Below are 25,826 nucleotides of genomic sequence, written 5' to 3'. Positions count from 1 at the left end.
ACAATCCGGGAGATATTTGAAGCTCTCTTTCATTATGTGCAGGTTTATAAAAAAACAGTCTCAATTGGGTAAAACGGTTGAATTTAGAAGGAACTAACTTCCAGACCCAGTTCCTAAGAATGCAAGCCAAGTGGTCACGTGAGAATGTGGTGAATGTAACCCAGGCTCAGTGGATGGACGTTTCGGCACATACCCCTAGATGCATCAACGTTGTCATTTGCGATTCCTTAATTGCGAAAAATAAGGAATCGCAATTAAGGATTCGCAAATGGCAATGCATCATTAAATTCGCTATTTTATTGGAAATCGGTAAAAATCGCAATTTTTACCGAATTCCAATAAAATTGCGAGTTCCAAATAGCGAATCCGATATTCCCATTCATTCCTATGGGCTGAAATGCCCATAGGAATGAATGGGAATTGCGAATTCGCAATTTCAATTCGGAATGCATCAAAGCCTTTCAAGGGTGGAGAGGGGGGTCCAAAGGACCCCCCCCTGCACTCATGAAATGCACTTTTACATGTGAGTTACATACACACATGTAACGTACACGTTTAAAAAATGCATTTTCATGCGTTTTTAAACATTTTTGCAAATTACCACGAAGTTCAACTTCGTGGTAATTTGCATTTGCAATTTTGGAAATCGCAAATGTTTTGGGGATGATGCATTGCTGTTAAGGAATCGCAAATGTGCGATTCCTTAACAGCAATCGCATTTTTTGGAACTCGCAAAAAAAGCGATTTCCAAAAAATGCTTGATGCATCCCAGTAACCAATTTAGGAAGTGCAAAAGGCCGATTTATGCGAATCGCACCGTTTGCACTTCCTAAAAAGGTTGATGCATCTGGGCATTAATTTCAGAGTATTACTCAGTCCCAGTAGATGCGAATGCTGTTTTGTTGGACTGCTCAAAATATTTAGGTATTAGCCGCATTTTAGTCTGGGATTGGTGGTATATAGCAATGTTGTTGGCGAGATCATACTCATATACACATACACACCTAGGATTAAAACTTCGATTTCCACATCAGCACTTTAGAGAAAGAACTTTTAGCACTTGACACTTTTGAAATCGCACACAGCACCTGGACTTGTATTTCGGCATTTTGGAAGGGATTCTTAGCACTTAACACTTTCTGAAATCGTATATTAGCTTCCTTCAAAAAACAACAATAATGTTAGAACTGATCTATTTGCTGCTTTGTGATTTTAAAGTATATCTGTGTTTATATTTGCACTTTATATATTGTATTGATTATGAATTAGATAACGTATGTAGTAAGATGTATTTTAGAAGTGTTTTGCGACCCTGTAAGAAACTACAAAAAGGGGGAGGGGTGCATTAACAGGTAAAAAATGCACAAAAGTAACAAAAATAATATATATATGCGTCTAAAACCTTTTGAGTTTCCACGTGAATAGTTTGTACGTACAAAAAAAAGAATCAATGTTGAACGCCAGTGGTTTGGCAGATGAGGCTGTTTCTAGCCCATAAATCATTATGGTGGCTAAAGCGTGTACAACAAATTAGCCAAATAGCTCCTCCTCTGCAGACCATGGTAGGGAGTGGACCTACTAGAAGTGTCACAGAGAATGCTGGTTCTCTAGTCTCCCAACTGTCCACAAGTAGCGTAAGAAGATGTCTCGGTGTCACTCACCGCTTTTCCACTTATGGATTGTACTATTACATATCAATATTATCAGAAGTGTTGATCCAATTAATACACATCAAATTAACCAATACTACAACTCCCAGGATGCAAAGTCCAGGAATGGAAAAGTAGTGCGCCGGTCACATGGAGCCATCTTGTCATCCTATCCACTTTGTGTATCGGAAACAGTGTAACTATCTTTGATGTCGGCAACACTTAACGGACCACGTGATACGAGTGAAAGCAATCCGTAGGTATAAACACTCGGTAACAGATCTCCATTGGACTTCCGGGAGTAAGGGGGCGCTCGTTGTACTCACCGCCCAGGGAAAGGAACACAACCGTCGCCCAGCGAGGAAGAGACGCTGGAAGGAAGCAATGAGCTGTTGCTGCTCCATAACCACGCCGCCCGGGTAAAATACTTAAACGAGAAGTCCACAGAATCTCGCCGGTCTGTGTTCCTGGCGTTGGTATTTTTCTGTCTCCTCCGGAGGTACACAAGAGAAAAACCGAACGTTTCCAGCTCCTCGTGGTTTCTACGTGCCCCACCCGGAAGTTAATAGTCGTCAGCCGGCAGGGCGTGATTCATTTCAATGCGTGCCGTCCACGTGAACGGTGCTGTTCTGGAACGGCGAGCATTCCTTTATCAGTGCTGGAAAGTAAAGAAATATACTCTGCCATTCTATAAATTAGTAGTCAAGAGGTGGTAGCCGAAAGGATGTGGAGTCTGACATGCAACATTTATTTTTTTAAACTCTTTCCCCACAGAAATTGGCAGTATGGACACATGTTATAGTAAATCTGCTGTGGCTTACTTACTTCAATGGTCAGAAATAAGCTGCATTGTTATGAACGAAGCAAAAGATTTTCTTCAGGAAAAGATAGCTTATGTCATGACAAACAACCCTGTCACACATTAAAGATCAGACACCTGCAATATCAACATCAGCCCGGCCAAGTTTTGTTTCTTAAAAGCTTTATTTCGTATCAAAGCTATATATCACATAAATAAGCATGGTAAAACATTGACAATCATAATGCAATAAATACATGGTCCGACAGTAAATGTGGGTAAAAATATTAAAACTGTCTTGTGGACAGAGAATAAGAACTCAGAATAAATAGAACATTAGGCACTTTTTGTATGTGTACGCTCATTGGTAAAATTGCTCCAGATATTTAGCTGTTTAAGGTCCTAAGTTTGGCCTTTGTCATCCACATAGCCACCAAGTAGCGGGTCAGTACGAAAACCAACGGCTTGTTACAGTCAGTTTTTAATTTCCTTAGGACAGACTTTTATGCTCAAATCCCCAAATTTCAGCAGATAGGTAGGATCCAACGACGCCTACTAGTTAGGTAGGCTGGACAGAACTGCATTATATGTTCTAGAGACTCCTTAGAGGACCCACAACCTGGGCACAGCTGCTCATCCACCAGAGGCGACTTAACCCATTTGGTGGTAAACGAATGGAGGAGGAGGGTCCTGTAGCGAAATAGCAGAAATGCCTCCGATCTCATCCATGAAATCTTCTCTGATGAATGAGCTTTTAATTGAGGGGAAGGCATCGGTCAGGGAGCTCTGCTGTGCACTTGAGTGTATTAAAGACTCGCGATGCTGCCAGTATGCTAATTTGATATTATTCTTGGAAACTGATCTAGCCTCTTTTGGGGTGCTCTACAATGATGGTAGCCCGATCTCCCTCAAGTTGACTTTAATGTACTTAATCTAAGGCAGTGTTTCCCAAACTGTGGTCCGCGGACCCCTAGGGGTCCGTGTCACATTCCCAGGGGGTCCTCAAGCAGCAGTTTTAAAAGCACTGCAAAGTTCCAAGTATAATTAGAGGTTTCCGAGCAACAATAAAAATGTCAAGATAACACCAGTGATTAATGTTCCTGCTGGAGAGAGATGAGTTTTGTCCAGTGGCCCCTTGACTTATTTAATGTAGCACAGAGGGTTAATATGCCTCTTGCACAGAAAGTGTACCTGCCTTTTTAAAAACCAACTGTGTTTTATCTGCATGGGTCAGTGGGTTACTGCTTTTGTCACAGAGATTCTTTAGTTACTGTGCAGTTTATAAGTGACAATCGTGATCTGGCACAGTGACGTATAAACTGGAATCATAAAGATGTTTGCAAACTGCGTGTTACAAGATAGTAACTTATGTTTTTTCCAAGTCTTTCATTATCCTGATGCTGCTAAAAAGGTTTATTTGAATGGAAATAAAGTTTCATTGTTAAAGTCAATGCTAAACACTGTATTATGCCTACCATTATGAATGACATGTGAATCCTACAACTTGTAATCGCCTTTGCCTTATATAACATTTTCTATACACAGGTTTACATGTATGATTCATTGTCTCTATGGGGTAGATTTACAAGGAAAGTGAGTCAGTGAGTGCTGGAAGCCATTTGGCTGCGCCGCACTTCGTCACTTTCAAAGCACAGGGATGCAACATATTTACCACAGTATGTTGCATCTCAGTGCTCTCCCTACGCTGGTGCACAAACTGCTGACATGCGCCGGCACAGGGACCCTTGCACCATGGTGCAAGGATGCCTGTGTTGTGGGGTGATTGTTTATGTGCAAGTAGGATTCTCTTTCTGCACATAAACAATCACTAGAGGGGATTTCACCTTCCTAAACAACGAGGAGAAATTAAGACATTTCTTCTTGTTGAGCCTCCCTACGCCTCCCTTGAGGAGGTGTAGCATTCAGACACATTTCCAGATTTACGATTTCTCGTAAATCTGGAAATGTGTCTGGTTTCATGGGTGTTGCGTGGGAACACTCACAGCAAAACCCACGGAAAGCACCTTTCACCCAAAGTGCAGCGTGCAAAGGGACCATATTTACAAGAACAGGAAAAATCATGCAGGGTGGCTTTTCCTGACCTTGTAAATATGGGGGACTAAAATGCGCCAGCAGAGCGTCACTTTTTGTGATGCACCGGTTGCGCAAGGGGCTAGTAAATCTGCCCTATATATGTGTGTGTTGTAAAGTGCTCTGACATCCTACAATGGTATGAGAGATGCTATAAAACAAATTAAATACATGTGACAGAGGGACTATGGAGAGATGAGCGGCACTGTTGGGGGGTGAAAATAAGGGAATCATTGAAGAACCCCAACAAATATTGTCGTATCCCGGTGCATAGTAAGGTCATCATTTACTATTCTTTAAAAGCTAATACAAATCAATATATAATGATAAATGTGTTAAAGAATGCACTATTGTTTCCTAAATTGTCTTGGGGGAGAACCTCCCAAAGCCCCCTTTGTAGTGGTTAGACTCACTCACTGCACTTGGTGTGCAGCGTATGGGGACTGGTCTGAAAACATTTGCCAGGGCTGCTTTGGGTTTCCAGTCTGGCCCTGGCAGGAGAAGGAGCCTCGTACTGTGAAATAAAACCAACCATTTAATAAAACCAACCATTTAAAAGTTAGTCACGGAGATGTAGAATCAAGCTTCCCAATGACGTTTTTTGCAGATTCTTTCAATATAAAATACTAAAATCCTTAGTAATTCGACTATTTGTTTTGTGAGCACACCTGTGTTTGTTTTGTTTTTTAATTACTGTTTTAATGTTTTTTAATTTAAATCATACAGATTGCTTGGGGGTCCCCGGCTTCCAGTGCTGACTCAATAGGGGTCCTCAGGAGCCAAAAGTTTGGGAACCACTGATCTAAGGTATATTGCTTGAACCCACAAGCCTAAGTATTTCTTCTAATCCATCTCTGTATAGATGGAGCTCTGGGGTTTCCCAGAACCTCCTCCAGAAGAGAATGGGATGGAGACCAACTTTATTCGAGAGCGGTCCCAACCCCAAGTGCTCCAGTACTATGGGCTCATTGTTATTCACGGCAGACCTACAGTAGATATTATAAAGATAAAAGGTTTAACCCTGGGTGGTTGAAAGACAACACACACAGTAAGTTTGGGGAGTCCACCTTGACCTCTCTTGACACCCTCTGCACTGTAGTCCTTACCCAGGTTGTAAATCCCCCTGAGGGTCTGCCCTTTCCTGTGTGTGATACAGTTGACTTGGAAAAATTGACATAGCCTGCATGGTAAAGTGGTTGAATGGACCGGGTCTCTTGGAAGTAGCAGAAATCAAACTGCTCAATAAATTCATACCACTCAGGGCGATCAAGATTTAGTACCAAACCTCCCACATTCCAAGAAATAAGATTAGTCTGGAGTCCTGTGGTTGTCATAATAGTAACCCCCACCATGCTGCTCTTTTGCTTTTGCATGATCTGTCAGAGTGCCACCTCCGTTCTTTGTGTGATGTTTAGTTCAGGGATGCAATTACTGCCTCGTGTGGCGTTTGGGGTGTATGTTCTAATAATGCTGACAACCGTGGCAATAGACAGAATCTCAATTTGACCCAAATGCTGTTCTCTCAAGGCAGGGTATACCTGTTGGCAGTTTCTGTCTCTTTTGTCGGTATACAGTTTCTTGTTATTCCTTATATGGCCAGCCCTGTTGGAATTTGGCCCAAGGCAATGTTTTCCCTTTCAAAACCATACAACCCCCTAGGTGTAAGAGACCTGCTTACTTTCGAACCAAATATGAGTGAACTGTCTTGTGGACTTTCCCCAATCAGTAAAGGTCAATCAACCCTTTCCAAGCAGTAGGGGCCGAGCTTGCCAGGCTGGAAAATGGCCGCGCTATCTTAGAGCTCCGCTCATCACTGCCACAATTTGTTAATGATCGGCCATAATTCTGCCGTGACCGCAACACAACCGCCGGAATCTGCTGCCTGAGAGCCCACGATCCCGGAGGGGCAAGCAGTTGAGGTCGGCACCGTCATTCTCGGCATTGAGGGAGCTCGACGGCCGTGACGTGAAGAGGCCTTTGATCCCCGGCCTCGAGTTTTGCGACGGCCGGCACTCCTGACATCCGGGCCGGCCCCTGCTGGTGTGACGCCTCGCGTCTGTCCTGTGTCCCCTGCTCCTGCTTCTGCTGAGGGTGCTTTGGGACACGACCTACTGTGTGGCCGTGTTGGGCCTACCTAGAGCTGCCTGCTGTGGTCCCATGAGGCCTTGGGCCGGCCTGCTGGGGCCCCCTTGCTGATTCCTGGTGTCGCCGCGCCATGTAGCTGACTGGGCCTGGCATACTTCGTCGAGCGGCCATCTTGTCCCTTGGCTGTGTGGCTGCACCAGTAGGTGTGAGGCGCATGGATATACTGCGTAGTGCTGCCACCTGATCGCCCCCTCATTTGACCCCTCTGCCTGCCTGACCCATTGGCTCGGGGTGCCCGGCGAGGCTCCTGGAGATGGGCACCCATACTCTTTGTGCCCGCTGCTGTCTGGGCTGCGCCTGCCTGTCTTCAGTGGCCCATTTACGCAGTTGACCCTGGGATTTCCTCAGGTGCCATCCCTCCTGTGGTGACAAGACCCGCTGACGAGCACTGGTGAGTTTGGCCTTCTGGTCTGGTGTTCCTGCACCTCCCTCCTCCGCTCTGCGCCTACCTGCTCTACTTACCGCCATTATGGGGAAAGTTGATCGCACCCAACCCAAACTATAATTTGAACAGCGCAAAATCCCCTCGTAACGAGGATGGTGCAGAGGGTGCAGATGGGGCCCCCCCTGAGACTGACACCCCACCTGACGACCCTGTGGAGGATATCAAACAGATTATTGCATCCATGCAGCGGGGCCTCACTGCCATAGACTCTAAGATTGACACACTGGCCTACAGAATGGATCGGGTCTCTGAGCGTGTAGATAAACATTCGGAGTGCCTGGATATGGCGGAGCGCCGCATCGCTGAGGTAGAGGAGGCCCAGACTGATGCGGGAGATGTGCGGAAGCGGATGGAGCGTGCTCTTGCGACTCTACATGACAAGACGGAGGACTTGGAGACCCGATCGCGCCGTTGCAACCTGCGCATCACTGGCCTGGTGGAGACCACCGCGACTAGGAACATGGAGCAGTTTGTAGAGCGCCTGCTGACCTCTCTTCTGGGTGCTGACACTTTCTCTCACCTATTTGTTGTTGAGAGGACGCATTGCTCCCTCGGGCCCCAGCCCCAACCTGGCGCCCCTCCCCGGCGCATCATTGCTAAACTCTTAAATTATCGGGACAGGGATGCTGCGTTGCGCAAAGCACGTGAAGTCAAAAATGTATGTTTATTATGACCGTAGTCTTTAAACAAACAAAGCAGTGAGCATAATGCAATATGGAGTGTATACATTAAATTCATATACATATTTTTTAAAAGCAAAGCACGTGAACTGGGATCCTTGAGCTACAAGGGATTGGACTTCTCCCTATTCCCTGACTTCACCTTAAAAGTGCAGGAGGCATGGCAGCAGTTCTCTACACTGAAACGCAAACTGCGGGACCATCACATTGAATATGCCATGCTATATCCAGCACGCCTGAAGGTCCTTTTTGAGGGGAAGCCCAGGATTTAGTCCGACCCACAATCCCTGCAAAAAGCCTTTCGCGACTGGGAAAAAGCTAACAAACACTCGAGCAGTCAACAAGCCTCTTCCTCACAGACTGCTGCTACTGGGTCCCTGGATGATAATGACTGAGAGAATTGTGGTATCTTATCCGTGTGCTTTATATACCTCCCTTTATTACTGTTAATGGTGCTGCTGCATTTTAAGCTGTTCCCTGCTGGCCCGCTGTTGGCCCTGCTGCGCAAAGGGTGCTCTCTGTAATGCTTTGCTGATGCGCAGTATTCCTTCCCTCTTGCGGGGCTCTGTCCTTTTTGCGTTCAAGGCTTCCCGGTGTGAGTGGCTGGGTTACCACACTGCCCATCAATGACTTGTTTTTTTAGTGTTGGCCTGGGCCCTCTTGTGCAAAGTTGCTCTGGTTATTTGCTAGCTCTTTATGTTTGCTTCTTTGTGGATTACTGTGGGTTTGTTACTTGCAAGCAGTGTTTGAGTGGCGGCTTGGCTCAGTTTGTGTGGCTGGGCAACATCCGCCCCACTGCGTTAACCGCTGATCTGCTTCCAATGGTTTTGGGACCTCAAAGGGTGGTGGGTGGGTTTGCTTTTCATTTGGATTGTCTTATTGTGTTCGGGTGTGTTGAAGCTTGCCTTTGCAGAGTTGCAAGGCGTGGGCTGGGGGTGGTAAGCGTTTAGGGATTGTTTTTCCTTCTTTTTCTTTTAGTTGTGTTCGGATCGCCAACTTTTCTACTTTGTATGTGCTGGGCAGATATTTCTTCCATCTTCCCCTTGCTTTATGGAGTATGTGCATGAATGATGTCTTTATGCCCGCTATAGAACTTGATGCGGTGAAGGTTGCGATTCACCATGCTGATGTCTGACGCTGACTCCCCAGGCTGAATCTGATGTCCGGGCCCCTCTGGCAATGGTTGTAAGGCAGCAAATATCTATTGGTGGACAGAACAAAAGGTCTTTAGACAAGGCACAGAAACAGTCTATCAACAGAGAGGATAGTCTCGGAATATTTCCTAGTCTTGGGACGCCCCATATATTAGAAAAATTGCAAATCTGTCCATCAACTGTGTTTTTTGCAATTTTCACCCCGAGTGTGCTGGGTATACTCAGACGTGAGTCTCAGGCTCTCCACACCACTGGAGTCAAGCTATCCAGGCTGATGAAGGCTGATAGCCAGAAACCGGTCCTTGGATGCTTGATTCTGGTCTGGGAAAGACATGGCTTGGTAGTTCGGACTGGACTGTTCCCATGAGGCACAGGGTCAGAGCTGATTTGCATAAAGCCAGTGTCTAACCCAGGGTGGTGTGGAGTGCAAAAAAACGATGGATTTAGGCCCAGATCCTTGTACTGGGGTGAATGTATGACATTGTTCTACATTCTGTCCATCAACTGTGTTTTTTGCCATATATTAGGAAGGCACCCAAGAACCGCTTTCATCTATCTATGAGAGAGTAAGAAAAACAACATCCTGGACCTATTGGCAAGTATAAAAGGAACTCTTTGGTGAACTGACAAGAGTAATACATCACCCAATCCCAAGCAGCCAAGGAAGTCTGTATTAATTTTCTAAATTGTGAGGAAAAGAGAAAAACAACACAGACATACTCTAAATCCTTACATTGGTGTATTCCTGTGTACTAATCTGAAAACCCTAAAAAAGGAAATGTTCTACACTTTTACTTATAGATTTTAAACTACTTCTACAGGACTGCAGACACTTCTAAAATGCTTCTTCTTAATAAAAGCACCTACATTGTATGCTTAGGACCATGCTCTCATGTTATAGGAGGAACAGGAAAATTTAAAACTGCTAATTTAACAGGGTTTCTTATCTATAAAACAACATTTCCTTCAAAAATGTCTGCTAAGGATCACATGGGCATCTTTCCTGCGTTCTACTTTTCATGATCCAAACTAAGCAACATCAGCTCTAATAAGGACTGTCAGTTTATTTAACAGACTAGCTAATAAAAAACTAGCAATGCCCTTGCAAAACTATGTAGCATGAGAATAACATACAATAATGGTGTTATCACCTAAGAATTTTAGCACAAAAACTACCCATATCTAGTTCCCCTTAAAGATCAAAATAAGGGAACTACAATCTAGACTACTGATCCTGTCATAATTTCATCAAACAGGATGGGCAGTAACATAACATATATACTAATTCATTTTATTAATGCTAACAATGTTTAAAACAGTATTACTAAATAGCCAATTAAATGTCTCATTGCTATTTCACAGACAGCTTAGACAGCCTAAAAAAAGTTGAAAAAAAGAGAGAGCAACATACATATTACTTAGCCTTAATTTGTAGAGGAGCTAACCTACTTCCCCCATTTTGACAGTAGGAAACCTGAAACAGGGTTCACTTCTGTCAGCACTATCAATCCCAATTTGTAGCAACTGACCATAAACAAAGTTATAGGAGGTACGTAGCACTTTTGAGAGAACTAAAAAAACACATGAATACCCAAACCCCAATCCCTTTTAGCAAATGTACAAGTGAAACATGAGGGCACATGAAGTCAAATACATTTCATTGCCTCAGCTTTTAAGCATTAGTGTGGTATAAATATGGTAAAGCTTATCTGTTAATCAAAGTTCACACATACCATTATATCGTTTTCTATCATATGAGTACATAAAATGCCTGCTTTTGCCAAAAAAGTAAAACTTCTTCTCTCCCCTGTGGTCTTTTAAAAAGTTTGAGAGGTCAAAATGTCAAAGCAGACCTTGCTCTGGGAGCCATGCTAGACTTCTAAATATAGAACTGACTTTTAACTCTTCCCAGCTGTCCTATTCTGTGTGCGAATGCAGCCCCATTCCCCTGTTTGTCAGTTCAGAGTTAAGAAAATAACTTCTGCACATTTTTGATACATATTTTCAATTATAAGCAGTGTGAAGTATACTTGTCTAACAATATAGAAGTCAGCTGGTTGTATTATACCTAAATGTATGCATTTACTGAGGCCTAAGGCAAGTTAAAAGCTGCTCTGAATGCAGAATTTCTTTCTAAATTGGTGAATTTTGCCCAATTTCGACTTTGATATTTGGGGCATTTAAAAATGAATATCCTATAATTTATTTGCATAATAGTCATCCTCAGAATGTTCTCTAGATAGCCCAGGAGTGAGAAATCAAAAATACATCATATATACCCTTATAAAAATGAGTTTTTTACGCCTGCGCAGAGTGATATTTCATATGCAAATTTCCTCATTAGCGGTACAACATAACTTCAATTTAATTTTAATGCTAGGAGGTCACAGTATGAGTATTAAGTTTATAAATATTAAAAAAACGAATTTAAAAGCACTTTTTTAAAAATAATTTTTTCATACATTTTTTTTCATAAAACCAATCATTTTTGATAATTCCACATATGAAAAGCAAGCTGAATCTCTTGCCTATCATATTTAGACACATTCATTCATAAGCCTAAGCACAGAAGCCTAACTTGAAACATGAAAAGTTTTGCGCCACTTTTTAAAAGGACAATTATTTAACATCAGAACTACGAAGATGCGTATAAAAAAGGCTTTATGAAAGGAAATCCTTACTTCAAATGTTTTCCTGTTCTCCAAAATAATGAACCTGATTTTTGTAACTTTTTAAAACAACAGTCTGAAATGCAGGATTTTACCCCGTGCTTGCCCTGACAAAATCCTAGCTGAATCAACAGCCCTTCCTCTCCGTGGCCTACAATCAAAACAACAGCTGCTGCTAAGCGGCAGTTAAACACAGCGGTTGTAAAGCTTTTTTAGTCTTGAAATGGAAGCAGGGTGACTGTTTATTTAAAACTGAGGCATTTCAATGCATGTTCTATAATATGTGTTTTAGTTCAACAACATCCAATTTACTCAGATGATGTGTTTGCCTGTTTATATCTAACACAATATATCTAAGGAAAATGTTGTAACATTTTATAATTGTTAATTTATTGCAACAACACACAATTTCGTTTTTTTTAGGCCTATTTTATTCCTATTCAATGTGAATTCTAATTTAATCTTTTAAGCATTAGCAGTTTGTACATGGGCATAGTTGCTTACTCTTATCAATCTAATAGTAACATGTAGTTATTTAGCATATCATATGGTTCATTTCTGGATTTTTATTTAATTTTTATTTAATATTAATGAAATGACATTTTGCATAACAGACTGATGACAGCAAGAAAACACAAACAAACCCATTGAGCTCATTCCAGACATATAAAGAAGGGGTCATATACTCAGAACACAGGATACAGCGCACTTAAGAGTCATTATTTCACAAATAGCGCAATCACTATTTACTTACAGAAGTATCACTAATGTGAAACCACGAACCACATAGACATTTAAACACATGATTAACCCACAGATCAACACTTAGGACAGAAATAAAGGACAGCCCACAGACTGTACTTAAACCAAACCATATGTAAATGCTAGTTGTAAGTCATATTTACAAGAAGCGCTTCTCAATAGTATTCCAAAAGACTACAAAAAAAAATAGCCCAACAAACTGTTTTATTTCCAAGAAGCCAAAATACACTCAATTCACTAGCCTTGTCTGGCAGAACACCAAAAAATCGCTCTGCATTTCTTCATTCATAAAAGTGTGCAGAAAAGGATCCTTGTTTGTATTATTGTCATATTTTAATTCCCTGGGGATACAGAATCACCAAGGAAGAAATATGTTTTTATACCTAAACCTATTTAGGTATTCCCTCAGGGGAGCCGGCTAATTCACTTCACATCTCACAATGGTACCTCCAAAAAGCAACCCATTCTCCGATGTGTGCTTGAAACAGGCATGCCAAAAACAGTGCACCTTATGCAGTATTATCAAGGTAGCACTTAAGGTACTCTTGTACTATGTGGCGTTCAAATCAATTCAAATTACCTGCCTATATTAATTGCAATTTACATATTACATACATACACATACAAATATTGGCCAATCATACTAATCCAAAGCCATAGTAAGCGTTACTAAAGCGTTACTAAACTACCTTAACAATCCAAGGCATCAAAAACCAAGAGCAAACGCCGCAGAACGACTCTTACCAAACAAATGCTTGCCCAAATTCTAACTGGCAAGTTCTGAATGACCTAATGGTCTTTTTTTTAGAATACTCACGCCAAAAAGGTTCTCAGTCAGGAGTGACATCATGTGGAGGAACAAAATCAGGAAGATCAGAAATGTACTGGGCTGCAGAGACAGAGAATCCCCAGAATCTCAGTGCACAGAGTGCCTCCTTAGTAGAGTCCTGTCCTGTCCTCCATAGTAGATTTCTGTCTCCTGACAAGATCACTCCTTAGATAGCCACTTCTCTGATGAGGTCCACGTTGGAGCGCCATTTGTAGAAAATAGAAACGTTCTCAGGGGTCCCACTGATACTTGGTCCTTTTAAACCAACAAAGAAGAAATTGGCACAGAAGCTGAAATATAAAAGTAACATCTTTATTAACCTCAAATGAGGGAGACTACGTCACACAGAAGCCTTAGCAACTGAATTAGGCAGTCTGAGGAGAACAGAAAACAGAGGCCTTATATATGCTGAGGGTTATATAGTCCGCATAAGACCAAGGGGCAGTCCTGGCACATATAAGCATGCAAAATGACTAATATGGGCATGCAAGATCTGTTTGCTCAACAAAGTGGGAGGAGAGTTACTTCTCCATACAGCTGCAAAAATAGCCTGACAGTTCTACAAGAAGAGCAGGTGCATACTACTAGCTTGGCCCTTCTGAGCATGTGCAAAGGTGGAAGATGCTAAATATAGTTTGTTTCTAGGCAAATTACAAGAGCAGTCAACACTGAGGGAGGACAGAGCACATGGCGAGCACGTGGCAGCACATGGCAAACAAGATGGCTGCCAGAAATACAAAATGGCTTTCAGCTCATGCTAGCAATATTTAACACTACCTCGCCTACATTTTTTGTTTCTGAACATACCAATCGTAGTCCCTCCACAGTTGTTTCGTGAACTGCGGTGCCTGATGATCAAACTGGCGTGGGCCGGTAAGTCCCCGCGAGTTGCCTTTGATACGCTAATGCTTTCGTATGCTGCCGGCGGACTTAACACCCCAAATTTCGAATTGTATTATAGAGCTGCTCAAGCTTCTCATGGCCACCGCTGGGTGCATGGTCCCCAAGATTTGCCCCATCTTCATATCGAAAAGGTCGTCGCTGCCCTCCACTCATTGCCTCGTCTCTTAACTCGGGCATCTATTAGACGGAGTGGTGTTTTAGACTCCATCAATTCCGTAGTACATGAGTGGAATGCACTTCTGAGATTATATGAGGGAGCGCAATTATATTCGCCCCGTATGCATATCGACTGGTGCCAGTGATTAGCGCTTAGCTCCGTTAGGGGTACCCTGGATTCCCTTCATAAACTACATATACATCACATGGGCGATTTATTTCGTCATGGACGATTGGGTACCTGGGAGGAGTTAGCAGGACAGACAGCGTACACTCAGCCCTCACTAAGTTTCCTTTTTTATACTCGGCCCGCTTTAAGGGCACTGTTGGGGGATGATCTGCAGGAACCCTTGGTAATTCCACCTCTGACAGCTTTATTAAACGCTCCGTCCCCGAGTAAGATCATCTCCTAGCTCTATATTCTCGCTCAAAGCGAGATGGCATCTTCCCATAGCAATGTAAGACAAGCTTGGCATTCTGATATAGGAGCTCCCATCACGGACGACACCTGGTTTTATTGTTGCGAGGTTACTCGTAAGATATCCCTAAACGGCCGTCACCGTATCGTTCATTTTAAATTTCTAAACAGAGTTTATTATTCCCCTTCCCGACTCTTTAGGTATGGTCTGAGGGAAATCGACAATTGTGAGAGATGCTACGCCCCGCATGCAGATTTTTTCCACCTAGCATGGCAATGCCCGTCTGTGTTTCATTATTGGAAATTCATTTTTCAGAAGCTTAATGATATTTTAGGGCTATCCCTTGTTCCGGATCTCCTGTTAGCGCTTCTTGGCTACACCAAACCTCTTAAGAAAGCAGCACGCAAATTGGTGGCTATGGGTCTCCTACTTGCAAAGCGTTGACTAGCAATGCGATGGTTGAGGGGTCCAGTGCCTACAGTTGCGGAGTGGGAGCAAGACATGGTGTATTGTAACACCCAATCTGATGTGTACAATGAATTGCTCCCCTCTTATAACTGACCAAAGAGTTTTTGGGGTATGTTTGTGCAATATCAGGCTGCTTGTCGATCTACACCTGAGGTTCCTGAAGATTAAGTGGTGACTGTATATATTCTTTATATATTTAATGGATAGATCTGCATGTGCAGTCATCATGGTTCTCTCTGACGAATAACCTTCAACTAATTTGCAGCTTTCTGTGTTAACCTGGACCTTCCAGAATACCTCATCATTGATGTACTGTTTATGTGATTAACACATTATATGCACCTTCACTGCTAATTCATTTTATGCTCCTGTGCTCTATATGGTACACTCGACATGCTATTTGTTTTTGATTTTGGCGATCCATATTACTGTCTGATTGTTTGATTTTGCACTTTTTTCTTTCGGTCTATTGTGTGATCGATTTTCTTCTTGGATTTGCACTAAAATAATAAAATACAATAATACAAAAAAAACTATATACTTCCAAACAGGCAAAATCGTTGTAGGTTCTCTGGTTTTGGTTTGAAGCACCATTAATTCTATCAGGGCCAATTATGCCATTTGGTTCTGCATATGGCAGCTGGGATGGGAATGGTAGTTGTGTGTGGAGCTTACCGGTGGTGGAGGTTTTTGGCTTGTAGAAATAACCCAGTGGTAAGAGAGCAATTTGTGACTCCCCTATTGGCCTATGTGCAGTGTAGAATAGAAGCTTGATGCAATGGCTCTGTGTGCTAGTGCAGGGATATTGGGGGTAGGGCTTTTACTCACATAGTTCGATGCTTGACTCCTAGGGGGGATAGCGGGGTTTCAGCAAGGATCCTTAACTCATCTCATAGTTGCCTGCTTGTTTAGGGTTTCATATGATTGTTCAATTGCGACCATCCATGCCAGTACTAGTTTGAGTTCTGTACTCAGGATTTCCTTGACCCTTTCCACTTTTTCCTCCGATAAACAGTGCAAGGACTAGTGTGAGTTCTGTACTCAGTATTTCCTTGACCCTTTCTACTATTTCCTCCGCTAAATGGGTCAACCAGCCAGGTGGTATGTCAGCTCCCCTTCTCGTACTCCCTGCCTTGTTCTGTTTGCTCAAAACTGCCTTTCATGTTTTTTTTGGAGCTTGATGGATTTCTGTGCAGCATGGCTCTTAAAATTTGCCTCCATTGGCTGCATTCAGAGATGTGCCAGAACCCCCGCATTGTTACTATGCACGGCCTCTTGATCGTCGATTGCTGGTCTTGATCCTGGTGAGCCAATTGGTAGATGAATGGATGCTGCTGAGCCCAGAGACAGTCTTCTTTCTGTCAACTCTATCTCTGTTGATACCTCCCCTACCGCCCTCTGCAACATCGGTCGATTGAGGTGGGTTTAGTGGGGGGAGAAAGGACCTGTGGCCTTCCAGCGAACTTACGTTTGCCTATGGCTGTCTCACTAAGGTGCCCAGTAGTTAAAGGGTGCAGCCAGCAGGAGGAAGCAAACCTCAATAGCAACACATGTGAACAAATGTGAACCTTGCAAGAGTGTGGGATGTGTGCTGTATATCCTGAGGTATATGTAGTCTGCGTAGTTGCAAGTGAGAGAAAATGCCATGTAAAAGCCGCTTTTCCTCCCTGATGCAATAGGTTGAGGAGAGTTGAGGCAAAGTAAAACAGGTTGGGAGGATGGGGCGCAAACAGCAGGCACAGGACAATGAGATTGTCATTGGGCTGTTGTGGGTTACAGCACATTGGCACAGCAGCAATGATGGAAGAGATATGGCCAATAATTGGCAGCAGAGCCAGAGCAGAAACAAAATGGCAAAAAAGACAGCAGACTTACCTCCCCCTGGTCCTTGTTGTAGCCGCCGGCACCACCGCCCACACAATCAAGTGGAGTCAGCCTCATCACGACGCACCCCAGAAGGCGAATCAGAAAGTCCGCAATTCAGGTAGGGTGAAGAAGCAGTACTCAGTCCATGCTCCATGGGATGGACGAAGATACACAAGCCTAGGCAGAAGCCGGAGTCCAGGAGGAGACGCTGACCAGTAGGAAGACTGGAATAGAGAGTGATGTGGGAGCCGACCAGTGGTAAGTAAAGGTAAGTAATGGGCAGGCTCTAAGGCCGTTATAAGATTATTTTTTTAAAATACAACAGATTTCATAAGCACAGCACAAACGTTCTGCAGGAGAAACCTAAAGGCAGGTTTGGCAAAAATTATTCTTGTCCTAAACCCTCAATGTTCTTGCTTGGTGCAGTGTTGTTTCGTTTTGTATTTCAACCACTAATATCAGTAAAGAATACAAATAATTTCTATGTCACGTTCATTCTTTTTTTAGAAATAATTTTATTATTGTGCCAAGTAGATTATGCTTTGACTAAATGAGCCTAAATAAATAGTTCACATGAGTAACACTTTGTCAAAAATGTAGTTTACCACTGCATGAAATGTTATCAGCCACAAATAAGGGAGAAGAGGAAAAAGCAGAACTGTTGGAAATTTTCCCTTGCTGCAAGGTCACCCCAGATTTTTTGCATTCTTTTACTGACCCTTTTATGTTGGCAATAGTACACTTGACTCCTGCTTACCAGAGGCAAGGTTCTTGTGCTCTCCCTTTAAACATGGTAGAATGGACATATTGCTAATTGGCACACATCATTTACTTCTAAATCCCTAGTATGTGGTACTACATGCTCCCAGGGCTTTTAACATAAATGCTACCAATGGGCTGTAGGACTTATTGTGCCGCCCACCAAAGCAGCACTATAAAACATGAGCATCAAAGGGTGCCTACTCCGGACACTGGCAGATGTAGATCACCCCTGGGCCTGCCTCCATTTGTCTCCCTCGTCAGCTTGCTCCAAACCCAGTGGGAGAGGGTTACTGCACCAGGACTTGTTTGGAGTGACCACAATGGAGGGTTTGTTCATTTTCATAGTAACTCGTCTGGGTGGACACAGGGAGCTCTGAACAGGAGAGGAAGGGTTTTGCCATGTTGGATTTAGGTACAAAGGGGCACAGTGGGATAGTTTACTATAAAATACACAGGAAGTGCTGCAAAAGTGTGTAGGGTCTCCCCAGGAAGTATTACCCCATTGGTTAGGGAGTGGCCTGGAGTTTCCCCCATCCATAGACTGGCACTAGGCAAAAATGTGGCATCCTTAGTACCCTCCTGAGAACACTTGTTAACCTGTGAAGAATCAGAAGAAGGATTAACCTGCTGTCTGAAGACCCTGAAGGAGTACTGGCCCTGTTTGCCTTGAACCCAGGACCCTAGAGGTGACTCCAAGGTTCGGGTGGCTGACCTCCTGTTTGAGCTACATGTACACAAGCCTCCAAAGGCTTTAGCTGCAACTACCCAGCTGACCAGTTCCAACTGGACCTGCCCTGAACCCTGCCGATGGCCTCTGCTAGAGTGAATCTCGACCCACATGTGCTGTCCCCATGGTCCTTCACCCTTGGCTGGTGTCAAAGTATACTCCTGCTAAAGTTTCCTGAAACATGGGATGTAAAAACTTTTTCACCAACGTTTGACTTCTAGAACCGATGGGGGACTGGGACTAACCTGTGGAAATCGCAGGAATTACTGTTAGCATGAGCTGAATCCATTTTGTTTACGGCATCCATTTACATTAGCCATGTGTTAGCCATGTGATTCTGCCGTCCTCACTGTTGCCTGCCTTCCTATTCTGCATGAGTCATCAACTGTAGTTAACTAATTCAGTACTGAGCCAGAGAACTGCACATGCTCAGAAAGGCCTTAGTTGCTAGAATGCACCTGTCTTAGAATGTAACTGTCCGGCTGTTTCAACTGACTAAGCTGTACTATGTCCTCTCCCACGTTGCTGAGTAAAAAGTTTTTGTCTGCCCATGTTAGTCAATAGTTATTCTTGTATATGCTTGTACCTCCTCTATGAGTCTCCATGCTTATTCAGCAACAAAGTCTGTATAAAAGGCCCCTGGTTTCTGTATTCCTTGTACTATCTCATACAGTGCCCAAGGGTGCTGTATCGTTGTAGTCCTACTCATAAGTGATTAATAAACTTGTTTTGATATTCCAGCCTCCGTGCTAAACTCTATCTTGTTGGTTTAAGGATCAGTGGACTGATAAGGGTGAACCCCTGCAGCAGTGAGACCCTAAAAAGGCTTATTCTTCCACAAATTGTCGCCCGAACAGGGACTCATCGGAGACGCGGCCGTCCAAACTAGTGGTCTTAACGGAGGGCAGGAATCTACTGCGGAGGTACCCTGCACGAGGAGACCCTTTGTCTTTGCAGTTTTCTGGTTTTCCCTCTCTGACCCTCCAGGTGACCTTCGCCTCCTTATACATTTCCTAGTGCCCCTGAGACTGAAGTTTCTGATGAAGAGCAATGGTCTGCGGATGGGAAAGATAAGGATAAATCAGACAGGCGGACAACCCGCTCTTCTTTAACCACTGACTATAGTGCCACTCTTAGATCCGCTGCCCGTAAAGTAGCTTATGGGCATTACCCAGTTTCAGAGTTTCTAGTTGTGATTTAACAATGGTCAGAATTAGAGCAGTTATATTTTTTAGAGACCTTTACTTGTGAGGTAGTGGCTACATTTAGAAAATATTCCAAAACTGTAGAGCCTCCTTATATAAGTTCTGATTATAAACAGTTATATGAATGCACCTTTTTCCCTTCACAGGTGTTTTCGAGCGGTAGCGGTGACAGCTGTTGTCGTAATTGGCATGGCCGCGTTAGCGATTAGCTGTATCTACACGTTGTCCTCCTTAGCTTGGCTATATACGAAAACGCCATTTTGAATGTTGCGGCGGCCATCTTAGACCATAAGCGGCCTCGTGGCCGACGTGCCCTTTAGTCCGTTGTCCGTTCCACTGACCACTTCAGTCTGCCCAGCAACAGGCTATTTTTAGTACTGGTCAAGCATGCACATGCGCAGTTCCAACTGACCAGTAAGCCTTTAGGAATGTGCGCCAAACTGACCAGCGGAGTTGTGCCCCCTCCAATGAGCTGGCTGTGTTCCAAAACATGACCATATATGTCCTTAAAATGTGTTCTAACTTGTGCCGCCTATCTTTTATCGCCCCAAAACTGTATATAAATCAGGGTCACACCAGTGTTCGGTGTGATACCTCTTGCATTACCGAAGGGTGCTGTTTGAGTGTACCACCACCCCATGGGGTCTTAATAAACTTGTTCTTTGCCTTTTACAGTTTCCGTGCCAACAGTTCTTGAGTGTAAGTGGGTTGTCTTCGGATCATGTAGGCCTTGGGAACCCCGAATTACTTCAAATTGGCGACCACGACCAGGGACTCATCGGCGACTCGGATGCCCGAAGGAGAGGTCGTGACGAAGGCTTGGAAACTCGCCATGGACGCGCGCTGCCACGAGTGACCTGAGTCTTGGCTCCCACGGTGTTTCTTCCTTTCCTTCCGATCTGACCTTCCAGGTGGCGCCGGTCTCCGACTGAGTTTTCGAGTGTCTGCGTTGCTGGAAAGTGCCGTTTGGCTGATTTGAATTACAAGACCTTGGCAGTTGGAATCTGGACATTTGAGAATTTGGGTAAGATTTGTATTCGGTAAGGTAGTCTTCGGACGCTTACTGAAGTTCTATGATTTGTGATCGGTAAGGTAGTCCTCGGACGCTTGCCGAAGTCCTACGATCTACGTTTTGATTTGAGTTAGCTAACATTGTGATTTTGTGATCTTTGAACTTATATGTGTAGTGCACTTCACATAGGCAGGCATGTAGAGATGTTTCTCTAACTTTGTTTTTTTTCCTCTGAGCGGCACAGTTGTGTGAAGTACTGTAAGTGCCATTTTGTACGGTGTCACGCTTTCGTGATACTTTTTGAACATGCCTGTTTTCAGCACACTCCGAGGGATGTGCTGTCTTGGAGAGGGTATCACAATTAGGTTAGCGGAAGCACAGCCGGCTCCCCCAGAGGGAACACCAAATCGCGAGATGTACATCAAACTTGGCCTTCCCCCTATTATGTACAGCAAATTATGGCATAAGTATACAAAGGCCGATCCTGAATTGCAATGGCCTCTACATGGGTCGTTCGATTTACGGAAAGTACAGTTTGTGGAGCAATGTTTGTTTCAACGCAGGTCTAGACAAAACATGTTTGATTGTGTGCGAATGTGGGAGAAAGCGGTGCGCGAGCGAATGAAGCGTGAAGTTGCCTTGGCGGACAAAGAGCAGTGCAAGGCTGCTCGGGATAAGGCTTTACAGCTTGAGGAAAAGGAGGCTCAGGAGAAGAAAGAAAGGGAGGAACGGGAACGTAAATTGCAGACGACTGGTCAATTTCCTATCCGCCGACCGCTTTATCCTGTCCTTAATAATGAAACTGATGATTTTTCTTTGCTAGATCGGTCACCGCCTCCGTACGTTTCGCCGACGGCTCCAGATGCAGATTCAGAGGATGATGGACAGGATAAGTCGGACCAGAAGGGTATATCCGCTCTCAGGTTTACTGCGGCGAGGTCTGCACATTTGCGTAGTTGGGCTCGTAAAGTGAATAAGACATGTGTTTCTCAGGCTGAGGTGCTTGAGGAGAAGCGTTCATGGTCGGATCTCGAATTAATGTATTTTTTGTCTACTTTGGCGGATGAAGTTGTTGTTGCTTATCGTCAACTTTCAGACACGTTAGAACCTAAATCTGTGTCAGTGCATCGTGAGAATTTGGTTAAAGGTGAATTTGATCTTTCAGATGTTGATGACCTTTTCCAGCAACTGATCAAGCTGCGGGACGAAACGACCAGATTGCGGGAGGAGCGAAAAAGGAGGCAAAAGGAGGCTGAGTCGGAGCCTGATGAGCAGATTAAGCAGTGTTCTCTCCGTGGTTCAGATAAGAGTTCTGCATTGCATGTTATGCCTATGCGTGAAGCTGCACCGTTGTATGTCCCTCCTAAAGGGGAAGGTACGGATGACGATAAATCGTCGAAGGATGCGAAGGGGTATTTTGTATATAATTGGGTGTACACGCCTTGGAATAGAGCAGATGTTATGGCATTGAAAAACTCTTTACCCGATCTTCGGAAAAATCCGGCGGCATTTTATGAAGGGGTGGAAGGGGCTATTTCGTCTTGTGTGATGACTCTTGTGGATATAGATTTGTTCTTTGGGCTAATTCTACCACCTGATATGTGGAGGCAAATTCGTAAAAATAATGATGAAACAATATTGGGGGGCACATGGAAAGAAATGAATGCTGCCGATTTAGACAGGGAGCCAGCATGTAAGCCTTGTCAGTTAATTCTAGATCTTCCGGCAGCTATTTTGATTAAATTAAAGACGCTTGTTCCATCCAAAAAGATCGATTGGACTATGTTAACTTCGTGCAAACAGAAACCTGATGAAACGGTTTCAGATTTCTTTACACGTTTCGAGGAGGCATTCCATGATTACAGTGGTCAATCTTTAACAGACGATTCGGGTCGGCATCTGTTTGTAGATAAGTATGTGGCTAATCTCCTACCGGAGATTGCAAAACGATTGAAGTCGAGTGAAAGTTCCTGGGCCACGGCGACCCCTGCGTCTTTGTTAACTATGGCTCAGTACTATGAGCGGCAGGAATTGGAGGCTAAAGAAAGTGTTGAGAAAAAGGCGAAGGAATTGAAAACGAAGGTGATGTTGGCGCAGGTTCGGGGAACACAGGGTAGAGGGCATGATAGAGGTAGACGAGGTGGAGGGAATACGTCGTATGGTCGTACGGATATAGCGGAGGATCAGTGTGCTTACTGTAAGGAGTTTGGGCATTGGGCTGATGATTGTCCGGTACTTCGTGAGCAGCGTAGTCAGCGTGGTCGAGGAGGTGGTAGGTCGAGAGGAGGTTATACGGGAGCGAGAGGTGGCGGAAGTGATCGTGGAAGGGTTGAGGAGAGGGGCCGTGGCCAGGATGAACGAAACACGTTTGATAGACGGAATCAATATCAGATTTCGGAGGGTGAAAATGCGGAGCACCAGGATTATGTGCATGCATAGGACTGCGTAGGATGGGGTAAGGAATCAGTTGAAGTGCCGGTAGATCAGCAGGGTCCATATGTAACAGCGGGTATTCTGGGTTCTACTGATCAATTTCTAGTCGATACAGGAGCTACACGTAGCGCTTTGTCGAAAAACTTGGTTCCGAGGGCTCCCCTGTCTGGCGAAATGATTACATGTGTAGGGTTCGATGGCACACCCTCCCCTAGCCCATTGTCAAAGCCCCTTGCACTATGTCTTGACAAATATTTCAGTTTTGGTCAATTTTTGTTATCACCCCATACACCAGATAATATCCTGGGTATTGATTTGCTTAAATATTTTCGAGCGACGATACGTTGCGCTCCTGAGGGAGTGCGGGTTATCCTGAATGACAATTATCCTGACCCCGACAGGTTTTACGCCATCTCAGATATTCCAGCTCTGGCCTCTCTACCGCATACGTTATGGGCGACCTCAGATACGGATGTGGGAGAGATGCGTAATCCACCAATACACATTACTGTTAAGGAGGGGGCCCCTCTACCACGAGTGCCACAGTATAAGATCTCGAGAGAAGGTGAACTTGCATTGACACATATTGTTCAGGATTTAATTTCTGCAGGGGTTGTGGAGGAGGTCCCTTATAATGTTTGCAACAGCCCTATTCTTCCGATCCTTAAGAGAGATACTGACGACAAAGTCTATCGTTTTATTATTGACTTGCGAGAGATCAACAAAATTGTCATTCCCCAATACCCGGTGGTGTCTGATATTACGACCTTGCTTACGCTGGTCCCACCCACGGCCACTACGTTTAGCGTAATTGATTTAAAGAATGCGTTCTTTTCCATCCCTGTTCATCCTGATAGCAGATATTTGTTTGACTTTACGTTAAATAATAAATCGTATAGATTTTGTCGTGTTCCCCAAGGTTATACTGAAAGCCCTAGCATCTACAGCCAGGCTTTAAAAAGGCAGCTAGATTCCTTTAAATTGCAGTCCGGCGTTGCTCTCATCCAGTACGTGGATGACCTTCTGCTTGCTGCTGACTCTTATGCACAATGTGAAGAAAGTACACTTGCTTTGCTTTCCTTTTTGGCACAAAACAATCATAAGGTTTCGAGGAAAAAGCTTCAATACTGTAGACCTCAGGTGACCTACCTCGGTCATCTGTTGTCTAAGGAGGGGCGTGCATTAACATCTGATCGAATTCAAGCAATTTTAGACACACCAGTCCCCCGCACGCAGAGAGATGTACGTGCCTTCATAGGGTTGACGTCCTTCTGTAGACAATGGATCATGGGTTTTTCACACATCATAAAACCCTTGCTAGCGTTATTGTCCAAAGCTACACCAATGCCCCTAGAATGGACAGATGAATGTCAGAAGGCTTTTGAACAGTTGAGGCAGGCCCTTTGTTCCGCACCCGTGTTAGGCACACCAGATTACACGAAACTTTTCACATTGTACGTGCACGAGAATGATGGGTGCGCGTTGTCAGTGTTAGTGCAATTACACGGGGATAAGCAGAGACCATGTGCATACTTCTCTGCCATTTTGGATCCTGTAGCACGAGGGTTGCCTGGGTGTTTTCGAGCGGTAGCAGCAACGGCAGTGGCCATACGACAGAGTGAGGGAATAGTGTTATCGCACAAACTGCTGGTGTTAGTTCCTCACGCAGTAGATGCTCTGCTAAACCAAACAAAGACCCAATACCTCACGAGTGCACGGCTAACAGGATATGAGCTGACACTTTTGGCGCCACATATTACACTGAAAAGATGCGCTACTTTGAACCCTGCCACTTTATTGCCCTATCCGGCCGAGGAGGGTCAGGAAGAAAAACATCACAATTGTGTTTTCCTGACCGAGGAACAGACAAAGGGTCGTGTCGACTTACAGGATGTGCCACTTCCAGATGTGGATGGGGAACTGTGGGTTGATGGATCGTGTTTAAGGCTGCCAGATGGCACGACTTCCGCAGCCTATGCGATCACGACACTTAAGACAGTGGTAGAAACAGCTAGGATACCACAAAAATCGGCTCAGGCAGCAGAGCTGATAGCCTTAACAAGAGCCTGCGAACTGAGTGCTGGTCTATGTGTGAACATATACACAGACAGCCGGTACGCCTTCGGAGTGGCACATGACTTCGGGCTACTCTGGAGAGAACGTGGGTTTTTGACATCTCACGGAGAACACATTATGCACGGAGAGTTAGTGCGTGATCTCCTAAATGCGTTGCTTGGCCCAAAGAAAGTAGCGATAGTAAAATGCAGTGCCCACAAAAAGATCACGGATAAAGTGGGTCAAGGAAATGCCTTTGCAGACAGCATAGCAAGACAAACGGCTATGTCCCGAACTAGCTCCCCCATGTATGTGATACAATCGCAGGCTGAACGATGGAGTGATGCTAGAGCAGAAATATTGGACTTTCAAAAATCAGCTACTGAATCTGAACTTGCGGCATGGGCAGCAGATGGGGTACTAGATGACGAGGGTTGTTGGAGAAGCAAAGACATGGAGAAATGGAAATTGCCTGCGGCTTATTTGCAGGCGATGGTCCAGATGACACATGGGCTGGCGCATGTCGGAGCTCTTGCAATCACTCGTTTGTTAACACGAGTTTGGGAACATCCTGAGATTGCTAATACTGCGAAGAGA

General features: G+C 44.2%; 1 protein-coding gene across 1 annotated transcript in view; it reads right to left on the bottom strand.

Annotated features, from left to right (window-relative positions):
* The window catches only part of EEF2KMT (eukaryotic elongation factor 2 lysine methyltransferase), a 381,112-nt gene extending 378,909 nt beyond the window's left edge, over nucleotides 1-2,203 (bottom strand). Inside the window, exon 1 of the mRNA XM_086941230.1 lies at nucleotides 1,976-2,203. Coding sequence (XP_086797356.1) covers nucleotides 1,976-2,053 — 78 coding nt within the window. The 5' untranslated portion in view covers nucleotides 2,054-2,203. The remainder of the gene's footprint in view (nucleotides 1-1,975) is intronic.
* Between the last annotated feature and the right edge of the window lie 23,623 nt (nucleotides 2,204-25,826).

Source organism: Lissotriton vulgaris, chromosome 10 (genome assembly GCF_964263255.1).
Source record: "Lissotriton vulgaris chromosome 10, aLisVul1.2, whole genome shotgun sequence".
Taxonomy (NCBI): Eukaryota; Metazoa; Chordata; class Amphibia; order Caudata; family Salamandridae; genus Lissotriton; species Lissotriton vulgaris.
This window is presented reverse-complemented; position numbering and strand designations above follow the sequence as displayed.